This window comes from Oratosquilla oratoria, chromosome 4, assembly GCF_046742065.1.
Source record: "Oratosquilla oratoria isolate Oo_2021 chromosome 4, ASM4674206v1, whole genome shotgun sequence".
In the NCBI taxonomy this organism is placed as follows: Eukaryota; Metazoa; Arthropoda; class Malacostraca; order Stomatopoda; family Squillidae; genus Oratosquilla; species Oratosquilla oratoria.
In genome coordinates, this window is record NC_134780.1 from 82,037,766 (window position 1) to 82,061,768 (window position 24,003).

The window sequence follows — 24,003 nt, forward strand, 5'->3', positions numbered from 1 at the left end:
CAATGGAAGCGTTCACACACACAACCGAGCAGTCTTTTGTTTTCTTGACTCTGTGTATTGCCACCGCTGACACCCAAAATATGTAGTGCCACACTCGGCAACTATGTTATTTATTTTATTATGTTTGAGTAATTAATGAATGGATGGGCGAGATGTATATTACGCCTTCATGAAATCGTGTTCAATCAAGAGCGCCAAGTGGGATGATGACAATTTGTCAAATATTTGTATATATAATGTGATTAGTAATTGCTGCCACCATCCCAATCACTATATATTATATACGTGACTATGTGTGGTTCGTGAGTGAACATACGGTTTCAATCCATTACTCCCTTTTTCAGACCGTTTAAGTATTACTTATATTTGCGAAACCCAGGTTAGGTGAATTCAAGGAAATTTCAAGTTGACAACCAGTTGACTTACTGATTTATAAGATATTATATCTATATTGTATATTTATCTACTTAAATGGGTATCCAGTGTACGAAAATATATGGTGTGTAAATACACAGATAGCAAAAACGCCAATGGGTTTGATATCTAACGCTTCCACGCCGTACAAGGATGTGACAAAGACGTGGGGGTAGAAATATAACGTTTCCACGTCGTACAAGAGTGTGACAAAGACGTGGGGGTAGAAATATAACGCTTCCACGCCGTACAAGAACGTTCGTCTCTTTTCCTTTGAGCTTTCTATCCAATTACATTCTAATTTAAATTGAAAAAGAATTACCTTGGTTTATTACTTATGAACAATCTATGATATCTAGAGAGGTAGCGAAAAGAAATAAAGGGGTATAAATTCAACGCTTCAATGGCGTGAAATGACCGTGGGGGTATTACACCTATAACCGTCCGGCCACCTTGAATATCACTTTACAATTACCAATCTAACCTAACCCGCATTCTAACCTAATCACATAATTTTTCTTTAACGTTGGGAGAGAACACGCTTGGCCACAATCCCTTTGACAAATGAATTCTTCCTATAACCTATTAAAAAAAAAAAAAAAAAAAAATCGATCACCATGCTCGATAAATCCGTGTCTTTGTTTATGTAAATCTCCCTATTCCATCATGATTTTGTGTTAGGGATGGGTCTACGACTCAGAGTCCGTTCTACTGAATAAATTATAATACATCCTAACCATGATAATTCCGTATTTTTAAATGAATTTAAATTATATTCAAGGGTATTTCACTGAAACACTGGAACCTACATATTAGGGATGAGTCTTTGACTCTGAATGACTAATCCTAAACGTTATATCCAATAATGCCCCTGAGTGTTCGTATCTCTGGGCGAAGATACTGACTACTACTTCGTAATTCAGATCAAGGCTCCGTTACCTCGTTTTGTGATGTAACATTTATGTATTAAAAATTCCTAAAAGCATTCCTCTAATGGAATCCTGAACTGGAGGGTGGGGATTTTCCCTTTTCACCTAAATTTAAGGTTCCTAGTCTATGCTTACATAAGAATACGTCCTCATGACGTAATGGAGAGTTGGAGTGAGAGATACAATGACCTCCATACCTTTACCGTCACTACCAATCACCAACCATGCACGTGATTCACACACATTTACATTGGTACTCGTCTTTGACAAGACCCCAATCTTGCAGACCTCACCACTTTCCTAATCTCAAAGCACTTGACTCAGAGCACCGTAAGACGAAGAAATTATTAAAAAGATATTAGTCACACTGATAAGGCCTAGACTGGAATATGCTGCGACATTATGGTCACCCAGTACCAAAAAGAATATAAAGAAGATTGAAAGAATCCAGAGAGCAACCACAAAAATGGCTCCAACACTTTCAATTTGTCATATGAAGAGAGACTGGCTAAGTTGGACTTACCGACTTTGGAGCAAAGAAGAGAGAGAGGGGTACTGACGATCTATAGAATCATGAATGGCACAGAAATACTCGGTAGAGAGGACTTGTTAAATTGAGACAAGAGGACATGGAAAAAAATAAAAAAAGATAGCTACAGAAGAGATCTGAAGAAAAACAGTTTTTCACACAGTGGTAGACACTCGGAACAAACTAGACGAAACAATAGTGTGTGCGAAAACCATACACGAATTTAAGAGCAATCTAGACACTGCGAGACACAAAGGCGGGACACTACGAGCGTAGCTCCCCTTCCCGTAAGATAAAACTAGGTAAACACACACACACACACACACACACACACACACACACACACACACACACACACACACACACACACACACACACACACACACACACACACACACACACATAATATATATATATATATATATATATATATATACACACATATATATATATATATATATATATATATACATATATATATATATATATATTTATATATATATATTTTCATCTATATCTGTATATAACACACGGTGGGTGTCCAAAATATACTTACATTTTCATTATGTTTTGTATCGTCGAATCCATTGGTTCGTGTTTTCAGCCATGTTTAGAAAATAGTAGTCATCGGTCTTGATATTTAGGAACACGCATGTGGTAACTAGGCAAGGGAGGAAGACTATTTTTTCAATCTGATGGCCACTATTTTCAAGGCACAGTTGATAATAACGCAGACCAGTGGATTCAACAACATTACGAATGTGGTTGGATGATGACACGTGGCACCGTTCACAGCTACCAAGAGCCTCCAATCCCTCCCCACTTATTTTCACGGTTCATTTGGAATAATTGCAATAGTTGACGCAATAGTTGAGATGTGAGATAACACAATGGGGTAGCTGTCGAGGCTTACCTGGCTGTATCAGGCAACAGGCTCCCGGGCTGGCAAGGTCCGCCTACCACAGTGAGTCAGTCGTCACTAGGAAATGACGTAGTGCGGGTCGGCGCCCAGAGACGGTGATCGCAAGCGGGAGTGAAAGGCAGTCGTTGGTCTTGTATTTTCCTTTTTTTCCGTGACTTGGCCTACACTTTGTTCCACAGTACACGATGTTGGTGGCGCTGACCTTGGCTGTGACCCTAGTGGTACTGCTTCTTGGGTATTGCCATCACCGACAGCAGTACTGGCAGTCCAAGGGAGTCTACGTGCCGCCTATGCTCCCTGTAATGGGACACATGCATCATATGTTCTCCCAAAAGATTAATGTGTTTGAAACTGTGTTCGAGGTAGGTGACGACACCGTTTATTGTTTTTGTCATTTTCCTTTATGTTACCATTGCAATTATTAGCAGTATTTTACCACCATGGTTTTCAGAATTATATTTATTACTGAATAGATTTGTAGAGACAAATATTGGGACATACAAGGGGAGATAATCACAGGACAAAGGAGGCCCTTTTAAAAACCGAACACAGCTCAATCAGCCTTTTGTATACTAACGGATTTGTTGACAGTTGGAGAAAGACAACTCGAAACAGGGCGACTAGAGTCTTATTGGCTAAACAAAGAAACTTCCCAATTACCATCTCTCTCCTTCATCATCTTCTCATGATTAGTGTTGCTATCATAAAGGATTACAAAGGCGGAGCATGCCGACAGGAGACCTTTTGATCCATATCTAGGTCGGATGCGAAAAAAAATCATATTAATAAAAAAATAATAAATAAAAACTATAATAATGTAAATAACAAATAAAATACATAAATAAATGCATAGGCATAGTTAAATGATAAACAAACAGGTAAATATTAAATAATAATAAATTGACATATAACTAATAATAAATGAAAATCAGATAGACAAATGATAACAAAACAAAAACAAATAATATAAGATAAATTATAATCATTACAGCATCTTACTTAGGTATTTATCTAAATGATTCTTAAAACTTCGAACTGAACTACATTGCACTACCTGTGCAGGAAGTTTATTCCATTCATTAACTACACGGTTGGCAAAGTTGTCTCTACCTACTTCCAAATTGAATCTATATCCGGACAGTTTGAGACCATTGTTTCTTGTCTGATTCTCATTCAATGTGAAAAATTTGTCACTTTTGATGTCAATTCCCTTTAAAATCTTAAAGACCTGTATCAAGTCACCTCTGAGTCTACGCTTTTTTTGGGAAAACAGATTCACGTATTTTAGTCGATTTTCGTATGATTTATTTTTGATATTTGGAATCAGTTTTGTGGCTCGCCGTTGTACTTTTTACAGTCTGTCAATGTCTTTAATGAGATTCGGTGACCATACGGAAACAGCACATTCCAAATGTGGACGAACTAACGATTTATATAGCTTGTTAATGAGTGATGGACTTTTGAAATCAAAAGATCGCGCAATCAGTCCCAGAATCTTATTTGCTTTCTCAGTGGCTGAAATACACTGCTTGGATGATTTGAGGTCGTTACTGATAATTACGACGAGATCTTTTTCACTATCCACTTTTGTTAACGAATTTCCAAATAACTTACAAAGGATTACAAAGGCGGAGCATGCCGACAGGAGACCTTTTGATCCATATCTAGGTCGGATGCGAAAAAAAAATCATATTAATAATAAAACAATAAATAAAAACTATAATAATGTAAATAACAAATAAAATACACAAATAAATGCATAGGCATAGTTAAATGATAAACAAACAGGTAAATATTAAATAATAATAAATTGACATATAACTAATAATAAATGAAAATCAGATAGACAAATGATAACAAAACAAAAACAAATAATATAAGATAAATTATAATCATTACAGCATCTTACTTAGGTATTTATCTAAATGATTCTTAAAGCTTCGAACTGAACTACATTGCACTACCTGTGCAGGAAGTTTATTCCATTCATTAACTACACGGTTGGCAAAGTTGTCTCTACCTACTTCCAAATTGAATCTATATCCGGACAGTTTGAGACCATTGTTTCTTGTCTGATTCTCATTCAATGTGAAAAATTTGTCACTTTTGATGTCAATTCCCTTTAAAATCTTAAAGACCTGTATCAAGTCACCTCTGAGTCTACGCTTTTTTTGGGAAAACAGATTCACGTATTTTAGTCGATTTTCGTATGATTTATTTTTGATATTTGGAATCAGTTTTGTGGCTCGCCGTTGTACTTTTTACAGTCTGTCAATGTCTTTAATGAGATTCGGTGACCATACGGAAACAGCACATTCCAAATGTGGACGAACTAACGATTTATATAGCTTGTTAATGAGTGATGGACTTTTGAAATCAAAAGATCGCGCAATCAGTCCCAGAATCTTATTTGCTTTCTCAGTGGCTGAAATACACTGCTTGGATGATTTGAGGTCGTTACTGATAATTACGACGAGATCTTTTTCACTATCCACTTTTGTTAACGAATTTCCAAATAACTTACAAAGGATTACAAAGGCGGAGCATGCCGACAGGAGACCTTTTGATCCATATCTAGGTCGGATGCGAAAAAAAAATCATATTAATAATAAAACAATAAATAAAAACTATAATAATGTAAATAACAAATAAAATACATAAATAAATGCATAGGTATAGTTAAATAATAAACAAACAGGTAAGTAGTAAATAATAATAAATTGACATATAACTAATAATAAATGAAAATCAGACAGACAAATGATAACAAAACAAAAACAAATAATATAAGATAAATTATAATCATTACAGCATCTTACTTAGGTATTTATCTAAATGATTCTTAAAGCTTCGAACTGAACTACATTGCACTACCTGTGCAGGAAGTTTATTCCATTCATTAACTACACGGTTGGCAAAGTTGTTTCTACCTACTTCCAAATTGAATCTATTTCCGGACAGTTTGAGACCATTGTTTCTTGTCTGATTGAACTTGTAATCGTACTTACTGTTATTTTTTACCTATGTGCATTACCTTGCATTTACTTGGGTTAAATTTCATTAGCCACTTTTCAGACCATTGCTGTAATTGATCTAAATCTTCTTGAATATCTAATTGGTTTGAGTGATCATTTGCCACTCCGCACAGTTTTGTATCATCAGCAAATTTGGAAACAGTAGATTTTAGTCCATGGTCTATATCATTTATATATACTATGAATAGAAGTGGCCCAAGAACGGAACCCTGATGAACTCCACTTGTAACATTTTTCCATATAGAAGTTTGTCCATTTAAAACAACTCTCTGTTTTCGATCATTCAACCAATTACTAGTCATCATCATCATCATCATCATCATCATCATCATCATCATCATCATCATTACCATCATTATTATTTGTAACCGATAATGGCTGTGGTTACATAAGATGGACTTAATGCGGGCGAGATAAACTCCAAAGGGGGAGTTTTCTTCTATTTATTAATCTGGAGTTATCAACAAAATAGAACATATATAGGCTCTTTGGGTAAAATACAGTAAGTGCCGGGCCTTGACCTCGGGCACACCTGGCTGGCAGGCTTGACCTGCTCAGCTCTGGCCGGTAGGCTCTTGACCTGCTCAGCTCTGGCGTTCGCGACATAGGTGTCGTAGGTTAATATAAGGGGTTAGTGGGTTGTTAGTCGTATAGTTGGTGGGTGTTGTTAGGTATATTATATATATGTTAGCTTATGGGTAATATAATAGGGCAGTTATAATAAAGGATTTTTAATAGGTTAGTCTAGTGACATTGGGTATCTATATCTTGTCTTGAAATGTGCTGCCTTAGATGTATGTTCAGGGAAATGCAAGGTAAGCAAGAGGGGAGTCTCGCTATGTTGCAAGGATGTGGATCACGTGCGTGGTAGGTGATGGTTAGTAATGGTTACATTGCCTCCCCGACCTTTTGAGGTACATCCGCGTACCTTGGGTTAAGGTCGTGACAGTGGGGTTTGGCATACATAATTGTAAAAAAAAAGAATAATAATAAGATATGATAATTTGTTAAGTTGCTAGTGGGGGGTTATTGATTTGTAAAATTTGTTTGAATGAGTAAAAGGGGGGTTTTTGCGTATATTATCATATCTTGAATATGTTCAATAAATCTATGTAAATATTTTACACTTGTATATTCTCTTTTCAATGAAATGAATTTTCACTTTTCACTTGTGTTCTTTCTCTGTTCAATGAGAATTTTTGATTATTTCTTTTCTCTGAGATATACTTAGTTTGTACACTTTCACTAGAGTCATAGCTTTACTGAAGACATGACATCCCAAGTGGTTAGTTTGTTTTTGAATAATATGTTAGTTTGTGTAGAGCTATATATTCATATCTATTGGTAAATATTTATACATTGCATAGAGATATATACAAAGTTGAGTATTGTGAATGGTTATTGGCTACAATTTTCATGGGAAATTATGCTTTCTGTTGTTCTTATTATCGCGCTTATACATATTTATGTTTATCTAAGGCAGTTCATTTTTTTTTAAAGATTCTAATGTATGTATGGTATGAAATGCTTATTCATCTTCTTTGAGTGGGGGGGGGTTGATTGTATTATTCCGGGGCTTCACGGTCGGAAGGAAGTGAAGAAGTACTTTTACAGATAGTGAGAAAAGTTTTGATAAGTAAATTATCGTGAGGACCTAACCTGACGAATCGCATGACGTCCTGCGTCCGAAGGAGGAATAATTAATGTAATTTCATAGTTTAAGTGTTAGTTATGTTCATCTTGGGATTTGTCGTTGTACTTTGGTTTGTCCTAATTTATCGGGTGATTGTTTGGGAGATTTCTTCGCGGTGACATTTTGTTATTTTGAGTTAGTCTACGTTGAAATTGAAAAATTATCTCGTAAGTTAAAATTGCACTGGTGGATGTTTTGTTATTTAATTATTGAGTTTTGTCTATCGTGGTCTTTGATATTCTATAACTGTAATTAATAGTTATTTCTGATAGTTCTACGTGGGTTATTTTACATCTAAAGAATTTTAATTAAAGTGATTATTTTATGTCTTTGATACGTGGATTATTTATATGTATCTATGGGTTTATGATATACAAATATAAAATTCAAAATTTGGGTACTTATGTTAGGTCTGCGCTGAAGTCTGGGTAGCACTGGTTAGCACTGTGGGTGGATGTGACACTGATCACAGACAGCTTGTATAATCAGTTTTTTATTTTGTTATTATTATTATTATTATTATTATTATTATTATTATTATTATTATTATTATTATTATTATTATTATTATTATTATTATTATTATTATTATTATTATTACTATTATTATTATCATTATTATATTATTATTATTGTTATTATTATTATTATTATTATTATTATTATTATTATTATTATTATTATCATTATTATTATCATTATTATTATTATTATCATTATTATTATTATTATCATCATTATTATCATCATCATCATCATCATCATCATCATCATCATCATCATCATCATCATCATCATCATCATCATCATCATCATCATCATCATTATTATTATTATTATTATTATTATTATTTTTTTATTATTGTTATTATTATTATTATAATTTTTATTATTATTATTATTAATATTATCATATATATTAATACGATAGCGTGTGTGTTATTTTGTGTGTCACGCTTCTCGAATGGTTGAAATAAGGCGTGTTTGTTCCGTAGACTTTATTATCATTATTATTATTATTATTATTATTATTATTATTATTATTATTATTATTATTATTATTATTATTATTATTATTATTATTATTATTATCATTATTATTTTTATTATTATTATTGTTTTGTTGTTTTTGTTGTTGTTGTTGTTGTTATTATTTTTATTATTACTATTATTATTATTATTATTATTATTGTTATTATTATCATTATTATTATTATTATTATTATTATTATTATTATTACTATTATTATTATTATACGATAGCGTGTTTGTTATTTTTTGTGTCATACTTACATCAATAGCAACGACCTTCCATGGTGTCGAAGTTCTCGAAGCTGCCGAAGTTTTCGAAAGTGCCAAAGTTCTCGAAGGTGCCGAAGTTCTCGAACGTGCCGAAGTTCTCGAAGGTGTCGAGGTTCTCGAAGTTCTCGAAAGTGCCGAAATTGTCGAAGGTGCCGAAGTTCTCGAAGGTGCCGAAATTCTCGAAGGTGCCAAAGTTCTTGAAGGGGCCGAAGTTCGCGAAGGCGCCGAAGTTCTCGAAGGCGCCGAATTTCTCGAAGTTGCCGAAGTTGTCGAAGGTGCCGAAGTTGTCGAAGGTGCCGAAGTTCTCGAAGGTGCCGAAGTTCTCGAAGGTGCCGAAGTTCTCGAAGATGCCGAAGTTCTCGAAGGTGCCGAAGTTCTCGAAGGTGCCGAAGTTCTCGAAAATGCCGAAGTTCTCGAAGTTCTCGATAATAATCCAACAAATGATGAAATTGCAGCAATATTTGTCGGTGATGATGGAGCACCTCCTGTCCAGCGTGACATTATAGTGTACCCTGAAGGACAACAGAGGGAGAGGATATTCCACCTCTCTTGCCATCTTGATGCAATGATTTACCCTCTTCTCTTTCGTGTAATTTACACGGGTTCCGCTAGTTATTATTATTATTATTATTATTATTATTATTATTATTATTATTATTATTATTATTATTATTATTATTATTATTATTATTACTATTATTATTATTATCATTATTATTATTACCATTATTACTATAATTATTATTATCATTATTATTATTATTATTATTATTATTATTATTATTATTATTATTATTACTATTATTATTATTATTATTATTATTACTATTATTATCATTATTATTATCATTATTATTATCATTATTATTATTATTATTATTATTATTATTATTATTATTATTATTATTATTATTATTATCACTATTCTTATTATTATTATTATCATCATCATCATCATCATCATCATCATCATCATCATCATCATCATCATCATCATCATCATTATTATTATTATTATTATTATTATTATTATTATTATTATTATTATTATTATCAGAATGATTGTTATTATTATCATTATTATTACTATTATTATTATTATTATTATCATTATTATCATTATTATTATTATTATTATTATTATTATTATTATTATTATTATTATTATTATTATTATTATTATTATTATTATTATTATTATTATTATTATTATTATTATTATTATTATTATTATTACTATTATCAGTATGATTGTTATTATCATTATTATTACTATTATTATCATCATTATTATCATTGTTTTTTACTGTTATTATTATTACTATTACATCTAGGTCGATAAACACGCCCAACATATTAGGAACCAATAAAATTTTCATGTTCATCAATAAAGTGCAACACATGCCACTCAAGGATCCTCCTCACAAACATTGCACTGTCCAACACAAACCAGTACATAAAGAATTGTAACCGTCACACGGAAAATCCACAAATACACAAAACATAACCAAAATATACTACAAATAAACATAAATGGAATCACAAACACATAGCTCTATTTAAGAAACACAACAATCTACACTACCCATATTCATTGATTACACAACAGTAGGGGAAGACAACACATATCACAAAGGTGGATCTATAACACTAATACACACAACATAGAAAAAAAATCACAACAGAAATTATTTCAATCCAAACACAAAAAATAAAACTTTACAGACATTTGCATAAAATTCTAAACACCAGCCCCTCGAGGCTACACCCCTTAACTCCAACCACTAACAAACCATATACTGGAAGGTAATCTAAACTCACATCACCCAGTTTGGTTCATCGCCAAAGAGGGCACAAAGGCCTACTGTCAGTATGCTTTATCATTATAATTCATTGTAGTTCATGTGTTGATGATCAATATTCAAGAATGAACCAAGAAATGATCATTGTCTCAAATCAAAGTTTTGTAACACATTCCTGTCAGACGCTGATACTGCCTGATGTGACATAAAAATCATAATCGCTTGATTTTAAAATTGTACAAGACCATACGCAACAAAGGTCCTTCCTCCTTTATAAGGGAATGGGTGGAGGAGTCAAAGCACACACTTAGATCGCATAGAATTTAACCATCCCTCCGATCTGAGCACTTCAGGGTGATTTTGAACTTGTAATGCTAGGGATAGACTCCATCTGCTTGCAATGGTGCACTTGTTTCTTCATTTGGTGTTTATTTATATGTACATATATATATATATATATATATATATATATATATATATATATATATATATATATATAAAAATATATACATATATTTATTTATATATACATATATATATATATACATATATATATATACATTTGGTGTTTATTTATATATACATATATACATATACTGATAAACACGCATATACATACATACATACAGTCGAAACCCCCTATTCTCCTCATTCAACTGCATAAAATTGCTTGCCATCAACAAGAACAAAGTTCTTAATGTAAGTGACGGTACTGAAGGAGTTTACATTATTCTTCTCTGTCAAGTAGATTAATCAGCATTTCCTTCTTCCACACAGTATCTGATGAAGTCGAAGGCCCCGTACATGGGATGGTACGAAGGTCTCAAGCCTGCCTTAATTGTCCAAGACCTCACCCTTTTGAAGAACATCCTGGTGAAGGACTTCGACCACTTTGTGGACCGAAGACAGTTTGACTTCGGTCACTCGCAAGAGAAGGTCTTTAATGAAATGGTATCTATGATACCAGGGGAAAAATGGAAGGGGCTGAGATCAACCATTACCCCTACCTTCACTTCGGGGAAGCTGAAAGGGACCTTCCCCTTGATCGAGGCAAAGTGCAAGAAACTAGTCGAGTGGTGTTTAAAGGAAGGAACCACGAGGGACAAAGTGGACATGCACAATCTCTTTAACCGTTTCACCTTGGACAGCATCGCCACCTCCGCCTTCGGGGTCAACACAAACTGCATTGACAACGAAAAGGACGAGTTTGCCGTAGCAGCCGAGAAAATTTCAACTCCCCCAGGATTTGCGACGATGTTAAAATTCCTTGTGTTTCTTACCAGTTCTCGACTCTTTTCTTTCCTGAGTTTGAGACTTATGGATCCTGCCATAGACATCTTCACTGAGACAGCAAAGGCGACCATAAAAATGAGGAAGAACAGCGAAAGGCGGGGTGACTTCATAGACTTGATGATGGAGGCCAAACAAGAACACGACCTGGACACGACGAAGAGCAAATATCGTGAGTGGATCTAAAGTGATTTATCTTCTCGTATACAGTTGAGGAAACAAGGTCCTCGACACATTCTGATGTGGTGCATTGTTGGCACCTGGCAACAAAGACGTAGAAAACTAATGTAGTCAGTAATGAAGTCTTGTTTTCTTTGGTTAACGTGTCTATTTCTGATGGCCGCTTATTCAACTATACACGCGAATTAAAAACTCTTTTGATACCAATGCATCCTAGCAATGCGTCGAAAAACTTGTTTTCCCAATTGTACTCAGCCGTTCAGCATGGCATTTCTGACTATATAGTCTCTGATATAGATATATATGGATATATATACATATGTGGTGTGTATGCGCACATGTGATTATATCCGCGATCACATATCACTTTGTATTTCACTCGGACCTGCATCCACATGTTACACTGGATCATGACTCATTCACTCGACTTAATGAGAGTTGTTGGTCACATCTAGGACGGTGTTTGTTGAATAAAAAAAAAACTCCCTCGTTGTTATACTCTAAAAAAGAATATACATTTCGCTTGCACAGCCGTTACCGATGACACCATCATCTCCCAAGTTGTCCTGTTCCTTTTCGCGGGATTCCAAACCACCTCCACGGCGCTCAGCTTTGCTGCGGGTCTTTTGGCCAGACATCAGGAAGTGCAAGAGCTAATTCGCGAGGAGCTCCGAGGTCTGATGGAGACTTATGGAGAACTCAACTACAAGGCCATAGGAGAAGCCAAATACCTCGAGGCTTGTATACACGGTAAGTCTGACTGTATACCAATGGTTCCCACACTGCAGGGTACATGATATGATAGTTTTGGAGTGGTAGTTGATGGGAGAACGAGGAATTCAGGGAACCGAGAAAACAATATACATTGGAAAAAAAAAAACACAAAATAAGAATAAACGTGGTTTGCCTTCTTGTAGGACTATGGGATCATCTAAGTTAGACCACCCACTTTCACTGGATAAGTACATCTTCTTTCTCTTTCTCTTCCTTTTCTTTTATGGCCGTGTGTAGGGCAAGTATTTACCGCGGTTCAGGAAACACGAGTGGAAAGTCAGCGATGATTTTACTTTCATTCATTTTTACTGTTTTCTCACTATTCAAAAGGAGAGATCACAACCAGAGACCATCCCTCTCCTCCCCTTGTAACTACTGCTACTAGATTACATCCAGCACAGTTTCCTTCCATTCTGTTTACTATAACACAAGTTTTCATTAATTCGGTCTTCAAACACTATCTGGTCGATACCACTACTATCACGACTAGGCGGTGTCACACAACAATGACAGCAGTTGCAGATCTTAATTTTAAAGACTTAAATGGGAGAGGGGAAGCTAGGCGAAGACAGTTGCGGCTGTCGTTGGGTCACGCTATGAACGAAGTTATCAAATTTGCCCGTGTGTGCTGGGACAGCCGGGGTGTACGTTGCCAGTGATCGATGGAGTCTGATGGTGACCCTTTTCTTCTTTTCCAGAGGCGCTGCGGCTCTTTCCGCCAGCACCGGTTACCGAGAGACTCACCACCAAAGAATACACGTACGTTGACCCTCTAGTTATAGATATAGCATGGCCTAATCCATGGGCAATTTTTATTTTGTATTATTTGCTCTCTTCGTATTGCACTCTGATCGCCCAAAGACCTGCATGTTCTTTTATAACAGTGCCATAAAATCACTATAGTCATAATTCATTTATCTCATTACATCACACTACACTATACTTAACTTCTCGTAGAAGCGTAGATTAAGTTGTGAAACCTTGCTGTGGAAAATCTTTGACTCGCTGCAATGCTTTTGACCCAAGAAATTTGATGGGGAGGGGTGCAAGATAACCCTTAATCTCCAAAGTGGTGACATGAGAGGAGTCGCTAATTGGGATTCATTGTGACGTGTGTGGGCGTGTGTCCTTTGTCTGTCACCTTACAGCAAAGGATTAGACCTACGCCTCCCAGGTAACGGACTGCAGCTACTGGATCAGTTGTTGTACTGTATGAGCATATATATATATATATATATATATATATATATATATATATATATATATATATATATATATATATATATATATATGTATATATATATATGTATATATATAAATACATATATATGTATATATATATGTATATATATATGTATATATATATATATATGTATATATATATACATATATATGTATATATATATATATATATATACATATATATATATACATAAATACATATATATATACATACATATACATAAGGCTTTTTCTCCCTTACATGGGAGGGTAGCCAAAAAGAAAAAGATCGAGACAACCCTCGATGGAGGAGGAGAGGAAGGGGACGCCCACACAGGATTCCTGGCTGCTGGGGCAAGTGGATCGAACCTGTCGAGAGCTGTCTGGAGTGGGAAGGAAGGAAGGAAGGAAGGGTGCCTGCATGGGAGCTTGCCTGCTCAGAGAGACCGTGAAGGGGACTGATGCCGGAGTGTGAGTGAAGTAAAAGGCTCCCTGGCGTCTGCCCCAATTGATTTTGATGGTGAGGATTAGAAGGAGTCAGCTTCATGTATATTGATTCTATAACTTTTTTAATACATTTATTGCAGAATTCCCGGAACTGACTTGATAATCGAGAAGGACACGGTGATCGGAGTGCAAATCTGGGCACTGAACCGGGACCCCAGAATTTGGGAAGACCCAGAAGAATACAAGCCGGAACGCTTCCTCCCTGAAAACAAAACCCCTGAACAAAACTTTGCCTTCCAATCCTTCGGCCAGGGACCCAGAAACTGCATCGGTGCGTCACTCAGAATTTTATATATGTATATATGCAACAGTAATCACAAAAAACACGTGAATAAAGATTTTTGCTTGTAACCACGAGGAAATTAAAGATCGGAATACTGAACGTTTTCGTCTATCAAGACATTTTCAAAGTACTTCGAAAATGTCTTAATAGACGTTCAGTATTCCGATCTTTAATTTCCTCGTGGTTACAAGCAAAAATATGTATAAATATATATATATATATATATATATATATATATATATACATGTATGTATGTATATATATATTACACACACACACACACACACACACATATATGTATATACATATATATATATATAATGTTATATATACATATATATATATAAATATACATATATATGTGTGCGTGTATATATGTGTGTGTGTGTGCATTCACAAAGAACTCGTAATCGGAATAAAAGGAAACTTAGAAGAAAGTATTACTTTTATATTTTGGCTAATAGCTATAGCCCTCTTCAGGAAAGTACAGGTTATAAGAAATGGTTGAGACATAAATACAATTGAGATGTAAGTGGAGGAGGAACAGGTATAGATTAACACAAGATATTCTGCCACGGAGGACGGAGTCAGAAGGTAGGGAATATGTGGTCAAACGGTAGAGGTGTGAGGTCAGAAGGGGTGTGGGGTCAGGAATGGTTGGGGAGCAGGATCAGGAGGGTGAAGATTTTAAACCAATGGCTCACATCTAGACGTGAGATTATGTCCAGGGACCATTGACATTTGGAGATATTTAAGTTCGGGCATTCTTCTATTCAGGGGGATTTAATAATTTTCTCCTGAAGTTGCAGGTGGATTTAAACAATATTTTGGCCTTGTCCCAGTCAAATATATGATTTTTGTTTCTGAGATGTTGGAACACAGGGGAATTTTCCTGGGCATATCTAATGGATCCTTTGTTCTCAGTTAATCTGTGTTAAGATCCCTGCCGGTTTGGCCAAGGAACAGTAAATCACAATCTCTACGTGGTAGGCTATAAACTCCTGGAGCCTCAGCTCCCCTTAACCTTTGATGGACATTAACAATTTGTTTGTGTACAGTATTAGGGTAATGATAAGCAACTGTGAGGCGGTTGTTGGGGATTAAATTAAAAGAAGGATTGATGGAGTTGCAAAATAGGATTTTTAAAACGTCTTGGAAAGAGGGTTGCGTGGTAGGAACTGAAGTTTATGGTAGCTTGCTCTAGCCTTGCTGAGCTCTTGATTCAGGAACCAGGACGGGTATGCCAACTTCAAAAGTTGCCTGTTCATGAAGTCAATCTCCTGGTCCAAGAATCTAGGACTACAGACACTAAAGGCTCTCAGAAAAAGGCCGGAGGCAACACTCTTCCTTTATCGGGGTGGTTACTGAAAAAGTAAAGATAACTACCTGAATGGGTAGGTTTCCTATAAACTGTGAAAAATAAATCTTCCTCAATCCTTCTAATTAATTAATATATATATATATATATATATATATATATATATATATATATATACACACACACATATATATATATATATATATATATACATATATATATATATATATATATATATATATATATATATATAAAGAGGATCTGTTGATTCCAATCGGTTTTGAATTTAAAGATGGTGGATGATTAGTTCAACTTGTCCAAAAATACCTCGAACGCAACAAAAACAGCAAGAAAAATCATAGTATTGACTGGGACAAGGCCAAAATATTGTTTAAGTGCACCTGCAGCTTCAGGAGAAAAATTGTTGAATCCGTCTTAATAGAAGAATGTCCGAAACTTGAATATCTCCAAAGCTCAATGATCCCCGGACATAATCTCACGTCTGGCTGTGAGCTGTTTGATTAAAAATCTTCACCCTCCTGATCCGCTCCCCAAACTTTCCTGACCCCGCATCCCCTCTGACCTCACACCTCTACCCGTTTGACCACATATCCCCATCCTTCTGACTCCGTTCTGCGTGACGGAATAACTTGTGTCAAACTATACTTGTTCCTCCTCCACTTACATCTCAATTGTAATTATGCCTCAATCATTTCTTGTAACCTGTACTTTCCTGAAGAGGGATATAGGTATTAGCCTCACAATATGTATATATTTATCTATTTATCTAATTATCTATATAATTATCTTATTCTTTTTGTTCTGTCCATCAGGAATGCGGTTTGCTCTTCTGGAAACCAAGCTGGCGCTGGCGCACCTGGTCCTCAACATGAAACTCAATGTGGCGCCCGGCCACGAGGGTCCTCTCGAGGTCGACATCTCTTTGACTATGATGAAGGCCAAGGGCGGCATCAATCTAGTCTTCGAGCCAATTCAGGCGTGAAGGGAGGAAAGAAGGGACGAGGGAAGGAAGGAAGGACGACTTTTGACGTCGTGAGAGACCAAAGGAACGATAGGATTATTTTTTATTTGTTTATTTTTATTTTATTTATTTTTTTGTCTTATTTTATCATTGTTATTATCATTATTTTTTTTTCTTTTTTTGCTGAGTGGTCCTTTCCGCGATCCTGAATTTTTGTATTAAAATTCATACAGTTTTATTAATATTCAATTAGTTGGAAATAAAACAAATCAAAGTAATTTTCTAAAAAGGCTAAACCTTTCTGCAAGAGAGTTACTATCATCAACAAAAATTGTGAAATTGAGACAATGAAAAAAGAAAATAACAATAACTAAATGAATAGATAAATGAATGAATAGGTAAATAAGTAAAGAAATGAATAGATAAATAAAATTAGAAGATCTTCCATAGAAAGACACTTCGATCCTTGAGTGATTGATTGATTGATTTTTCCTTAGGGAACGTCACCATGGCAGATGGGGTGTACAAGCGAGTTGTCTATATGTTAAACAAAGCATGTAAAGGTATTTTTTATTATTAAAGGCAAGCATTTATTACAAGTGTGTATTTTCTCTTCACCTGGAACGGAAACGAAACGTCAGATCGTTTGACAAAGCCGTTATTTCGCCCAACTTGAATCCGAGAAAACTTTCTTTGATTTTATTGAGCTGATGGGACAATCTAAGAAGCCAGATGAAACTCATCTCGATTAACTCCGATACGATTATTTTAAAGCCCCCTGGTATTATTGCGTTCCTGTATTTTTTATTTTATTCTCGTCCCGGGACTCATGACCGCTTTTCCACACTCAGAAATAGGAGATTCCAATGTCGAAAGGGCCCTCAGTACCTAAACATCACCTGACTAAGTGCTTTGCTAAGCATAAACTGTTGCAATACTGAATGTCGAGGATCGATAGTGTTGGACGCTGCCATCTATATGTAATGAAACCATTGAAAGTCTTGAAGGGAACTCGGGTGTACACACCCGACACGCTAAGACCTCATGGTCCTTGTACAAATGTAATTTGACAACTATTATACATCGGACCTGTATTGGCCATATCAGCCCACCTAACATGTAGTCCAACACGGATGTATTAGTGAGAATGACATCAGTAAAGTATGCCAGCGTATTAAAGAGAATAATCAAGATGGCGTCCACTAAAATAAATAGAATCGTCTTGGGTTAGAAAGAAATATGTAGAGCACGCCACTGTATATAAGGAGTTGGCATTAGAAGTCTACACGCAAAGCAGCGAGAGAAGAACCGAACATTTTAAAGAGTGTGTGGTGTGATAAAGAGGTGCTAGACCAAACCGGATACACTGGGAGTGTGCCCCGCTAGCTATAGAACTAGGATAGCACGCCACAATTTCGTGGTGGGCCCCCTAGCTTCCGTGCTGTCCGGATGTTGATCCCACCTTTGAGTTACTGCAGGGCCTAGGAAACCTGGCCTGGAGGTCAGACGAAGAAATTTCGGATCTATCATCGACGATCAGATAGCCGCAGACGCTGGGTCCACCTCTACGGGTGCTGCACACGACTTTAAAAGGCGTTATAATGATTCAGATCTCTTGAATAAGGAGGCTGTCCGAGTGCAAGGGTTGGGTGAAGCTGGGGCATAGGCGAGTGGAGGAAAAATGATGTCGACGGCCACGTTTAAAGGTTTTATCGAACTGAGGTATTTTTCCTCCACCTGTTGGAGCACATTTACATCCCGTAGCTTTCAGGAAGGAATATGATATTCTATACATTTTTGTTGAGAATTCAAAATTGTTTACCATAGTGATTTTATGGCGGAGAAAGTTCTGGAGGTGGGCAGTACCGCTAATTAATCTAAGTTTGGGGGAAAAATAGCCCAGTGTGATAACCCTTTAACTGGCGGGGCTACGCGGCACGGGAGTCTTGCACCATCCTTCGGACCCTCGGTATAAATGAGGGTGAACTAATGAGATAGAAAACCACGAATCAGTATGAAGCTAGCTACCCTCAATATCTGAACTTTGAGAGATAAAGAAGAAGAACTTGTTGATTTAATGCGTGAGAGACATTGGGATATAATTGGTCTGGCAGAAACCCGCACTAAAAACATGGGAAAAAGACACTACATGAAAACTTTGTGTTGATTCATAGTGGAACAGAAGAAGGAAAATACGGAGTCGGTTTTATGGTGACTCCTGATTTAGGAGATCGAATCATGGACGTTAAATATGTCAGTAACAGAATAATAGGAATTACATTAAAGCTGAAATATAAAAAATTAGATCTGATACAAGTTTATGCCCCGCAACAAGGAAGAAGTGCTGATGAGAAGGAAGAATTTTATGAATCGCTACAAGCCACAATAGATTCATACCCTCCTCCACACCTGCTAAATTCTTCAATACCAATATGACTAATTTGAGGTAAATTTAGTAAGATTTTAATTATCTTATTTTGTTTAACCTGTAGCCAGGACTGGTTTTTTCTGCTCAAACTACTGTACCAAGAGCTACAAGCGTAATCAAAGTGATGTTGTAACAATGCTGAGACTAGAAGCTTCTTTGTTTCCAGATCAAAATTTCTGGCTTTTCTGTACAAAAATTTGACTTTATGTGAACACTTGGATACAATCTTATCCGTTATGGCATTCCCTGAGAGGGACTGATCTAAGGATATTCCAAGATAGGTTACCTCTTGTTTTGACTCCAAGACATTAACTCCACATCTGACCTGTACATTGCTGTGTTTCCTGAGATTGGGTTTTGATGCGAAGACAATACTTTCCGTTTTGCTGAGGCGTAAAGACAGCCTATTATCTATGAGCCACTCCTGGACCGATGACAGTTCGACAGTTCGACAGTTCGACAGTTCTCCTCTACTTCAACTAGGTCCCTACCTGAGGCAATTAAAGCGGAGTCGTCTGCAAATAGCAGTAACTTACAGTTCACCGCACCTGGCATGTCGTTAATATAGACCAGGAACAGTAGTGGTCCTAGAATTGAACCTTGTGGCACACCACAAGTTATCTCTCTGTCATCTGAGCAGGCTTCATTTACCTGTACTAGTTGTTTGCGACCTATAAGGTAGGACTTGAATCAGCCAATATTCGCCACTTCTAATGCCTGAAGTTTTTTTTAATAGAATATCATGGTCCACTGTATCAAATGCCTTTTGTAGATCCAACAAGACTAAACCCGTGTAATTACCTCTATCACATTCCTGTTTTATCAGATCGTAAAGGTATATTAAGCTGGTGTCCGTTGAGTAATTCGTTCTAAACCCAGATTGCATACCGTATAGTAGATTACGTTTCCTGAGGTAGGTATCTAACTGATTGTATACAATACGTTCCAACACCTTGGAAATAATACCTAGAATTGAAACAGGCCTGTAGTTACCTGCCTCAGTTTTTGCGTTTTTCTTATACAGAGGTGTCACCCGAGCCCTTTTCATGTCGCTTGGGATAAATCCTGAACCTATAGACAAATTTATTATGTGGGTTATTATGTGGGTTATTATGTGGGTCTTTCTGATTGGAGAAAAGGGTGGAGGAGGAGAAAAATTATTGGTACACGGAAGAAAAGTCACGCCCTTAGGGGAGGCACTTATTTGTAACGGTCAAAATTATTGGATGACTTAAGTAGTGACGTCGGAGCAGAGTTGGCTTGGTGAGTGGATTGTGGATCCCAGCTGGGAGTCCTCTAGTGTACTTAATCAAACTAAGTCGTAGAAGTAGTGAAGAAACTCAAGAAAACAATTAAACCGTTTTAAATATCCTACAGAAGCATATACTAAGTGGTACTTGACTAAGTAGGACGAAAGAGGCATGGGGCCTACAGATGAGTGACTAACATTGAGACAATGATGAAAAGAAAGTGAAGGGAAGAAAGAATATAAAATAATTTAGATGAACAGTTAACAGAATTGAACCAGTAATTACGGAGAGAAGGGAACGGAAAGTGATAAGGTCGATACCATGTATCATTCTCCTCTCTACTGATTTTAGTGGATTGATGTCCATTCTATAAGACGAAGACCAAAACTGTACTGCATAGTCAAGGATGAGTCTAACTAAGGCTAGATAGAGTTTGATAATTACTTCTGGACTTCTATTCGTAATCGTTCTAGCAATGAAACCTAATGCTCTGTTAGCTTTATTACTGGTGCTAATGCACTGTTTCTTGGATTCAAGTTCAGGACTTACTAGAACTCCCAAGTCTCTCTCATACTCAGTTTTCTCTAAAAACGTATTATCGAAGCTGTATCTATTTTCGAGATTGTGTAGCCCTACGTTTAACATGCTGCACTTTGAGATATTGAAGTTCATTTGCCATTTCACCGATCACGTGAACAATTTAAGATCATCCTGCAGAATCTCTGCGGTGTCTCCTGACCTAATTAGGCGTCCTATTATAGTGTCGTCCGAAAACTTACTAACACCACTATTAATCACATTTTCCAATTCGTTTACCTAATAATGAAGAATAAGGGACCCATAACCGAGCCCTGGGGTACCCCACCAGAAATATTCCCCTACCTGGATTTTACACCATTTATGGTGACCCAGTGTTTTCTGTCGCTCCATCTCGCTTGTCTGCCAACCTCAATTTCATAGTTACGCTTTGCTGTGCTCGTATTTTTTTTAACTAGTCTTGCCATATTTGGATCTAAGGTGTGTTTCCCCGGTTTTATTCTTACGTAAAGTCCTCCGTTAGTTCCAATCTCATGTTTCAGCCTGTCCATCATCCATTTGGGAGTATTACTATTCTTCCGTATTGACTTGAGGGGAATAAGTTTATTTTGTGTATTTAGAATTACAACTGTTAGGTTACTATTATTTTCATCCAAATCGCTGACCTGGCTGTTGACTTCGCGTCCGCAAGTGACCTGACCCTGGGTCGGTCCAGTAAGTGATCAAATGTCTTATATAGACTTGTCGAAATTGGCTCTCTTAAGGTCCGGTACATGAACGTTATTCGTACTTTTAATTCTTCCCAAATAATATTAAATCTTATTTCTTGATTATCGCTAGAGCCTAGGCTAGCTCCCACTCTTACGTTACCCGTTAGGTGCTCATTATTAGTTAAAAGTAAGTCCAGAGTATTCTCTCCCCTCGTAGTATTGGTAATCATTTGTTTTAGGAAATCATCCTGCAACACATTTAGTTAATTGAGACGGGTTTCGTCTGGCTTCCTATGATGTCCGCACGGCTGAAAAAAAAAAACTAGTGACAGAAATAATATATTTGCAAGTCAAATGAACCAAAGGGTCAAAGGGTGGCTGACGAAAATCAAGGTGGTCAACATAACGATCTGACATTTCACTTCCGTTTCAGGTAAAAGAGAAAATACACACCGTTACATTTTTTATTTAAGATATAAGCAATTCGTTTACACATTTCATTTACTATGGTGACATTCCCAAAGCAAATAAACTCAGTGTAAACTATAACGAAATTTAAAATAGTTATTTACCACCCTTCCCTAAGAATCTAAGTGTTCTTCTGTAGGGGTACTGTCAGTTGATCTATTCTAGTATTTATTTATTTGTTTATTCATTTATTTTTTATTCATTCATTTATTCACTAACCAATTAATTGGTTAGTTAGTTAATTGACCGATTGTGTTTATCTATATAAACTGTTTAAGTATCATATTTGTTTCTGCTCATTTAATAAATCCGTGTCTTTGTTTATGTAAATCTCCATATTCCATCATGATTTTGTGTTAGGGATGGGTCTACGACTCAGAGTCCGTTCTACTGAATAAATTATAATACATCCTAACCATGATAATTCCGTATTTTTAAATGAATTTAAATTATATTCAAGGGTATTTCACTGAAACACTGGAACCTACATATTAGGGATGAGTCTTTGACTCAGAATGACTAATCCTAAACGTTATATCCAATAATGCCCCTGAGTGTTCGTATCTCTGGGCGAAGATACTGACTACTACTTCGTAATTCAGATCAAGGCTCCGTTACCTCGTTTTGTGATGTAACATTTATGTATTAAAAATTCCTAAAAGCATTCCTATAATGGAATCCTGAACTGGAGGGTGGGGATTTTCCCTTTTCACCTAAATTTAAGGTTCCTAGTCTATGCTTACATAAGAATACGTCCTCATGACGTAATGGAGGGTTGGAGTGAGAGATACAATGACCTCCATACCTTTACCGTCACTAACAATCACCAACCATGCACGTGATTCACACACATTTAACATGGTACTCGTCTTTGACAAGACCCCCAATCTTGCAGACCTCACCACTTACCTAATCTCAAAGCACTTGACTCAGAGCACCGTAAGACAAACAACGACGCCCCCGCATTTACCTATTTGGACGAAGAAATTATTAAAAAGATATTAGTCACACTGATAAGGCCTAGACTGGAATATGCGGCGACATTATGGTCACTCAGTACCAAAAAGAATATAAAGAAGATTGAGAGAATCCAGAGAGCAACCACAAAAATGGCTCCAACACTTTCAATTTTTCATATGAAGAGAGACTGGCTAAATTGGACTTACCAACTTTGGAGCAAAGAAGAGAGAGAGGGGACATACTGACGATCTATAGAATCATGAATGGCACAGAAATACTCGATAGAGAGGACTTGTTAAATTGAGACAAGAGGACATGGAAAGAAAAAAAATAGCTACAGAAGAGATCTGAAGAAAAACAGTTTTTCACATAGTGGTAGACACTCGGAACAAACTGGACGAAACAATAGTGTGTGCGAAAACCATACATGAATTTAAGAGCAATCTAGACACTGCGAGACACAAAAGCG

General features: G+C 36.2%; 1 protein-coding gene across 1 annotated transcript; it reads left to right on the forward strand.

Moving 5' to 3' along the window:
• Positions 1-2,791: 2,791 nt before the first annotated feature.
• LOC143024981 (cytochrome P450 6k1-like) lies at positions 2,792-17,780 on the forward strand. The gene is made up of 6 exons (XM_076184531.1): positions 2,792-3,156; positions 11,404-12,088; positions 12,628-12,846; positions 13,569-13,629; positions 14,679-14,869; positions 17,033-17,780. The coding sequence occupies exons 1-6, from the start codon at positions 2,980-2,982 to the stop codon at positions 17,200-17,202; spliced, it is 1,503 nt and encodes a 500-aa protein (XP_076040646.1). The 5' UTR covers positions 2,792-2,979; the 3' UTR covers positions 17,203-17,780.
• Positions 17,781-24,003: the final 6,223 nt, after the last annotated feature.

Excerpts from the sequence above, each read along its gene's own strand:
- LOC143024981 (XM_076184531.1), top strand. The coding sequence starts at position 2,980 with ATGTTGGTGGCGCTGACCTTGGCTGTGACCCTAGTGGTACTGCTTCTT. Across the intron at positions 12,089-12,627 it reads CACGACGAAGAGCAAATATC|CCGTTACCGATGACACCATC; the intron begins GTGAGTGGATCT and ends TCGCTTGCACAG. Across the intron at positions 14,870-17,032 it reads GGGACCCAGAAACTGCATCG|GAATGCGGTTTGCTCTTCTG; the intron begins GTGCGTCACTCA and ends TCTGTCCATCAG.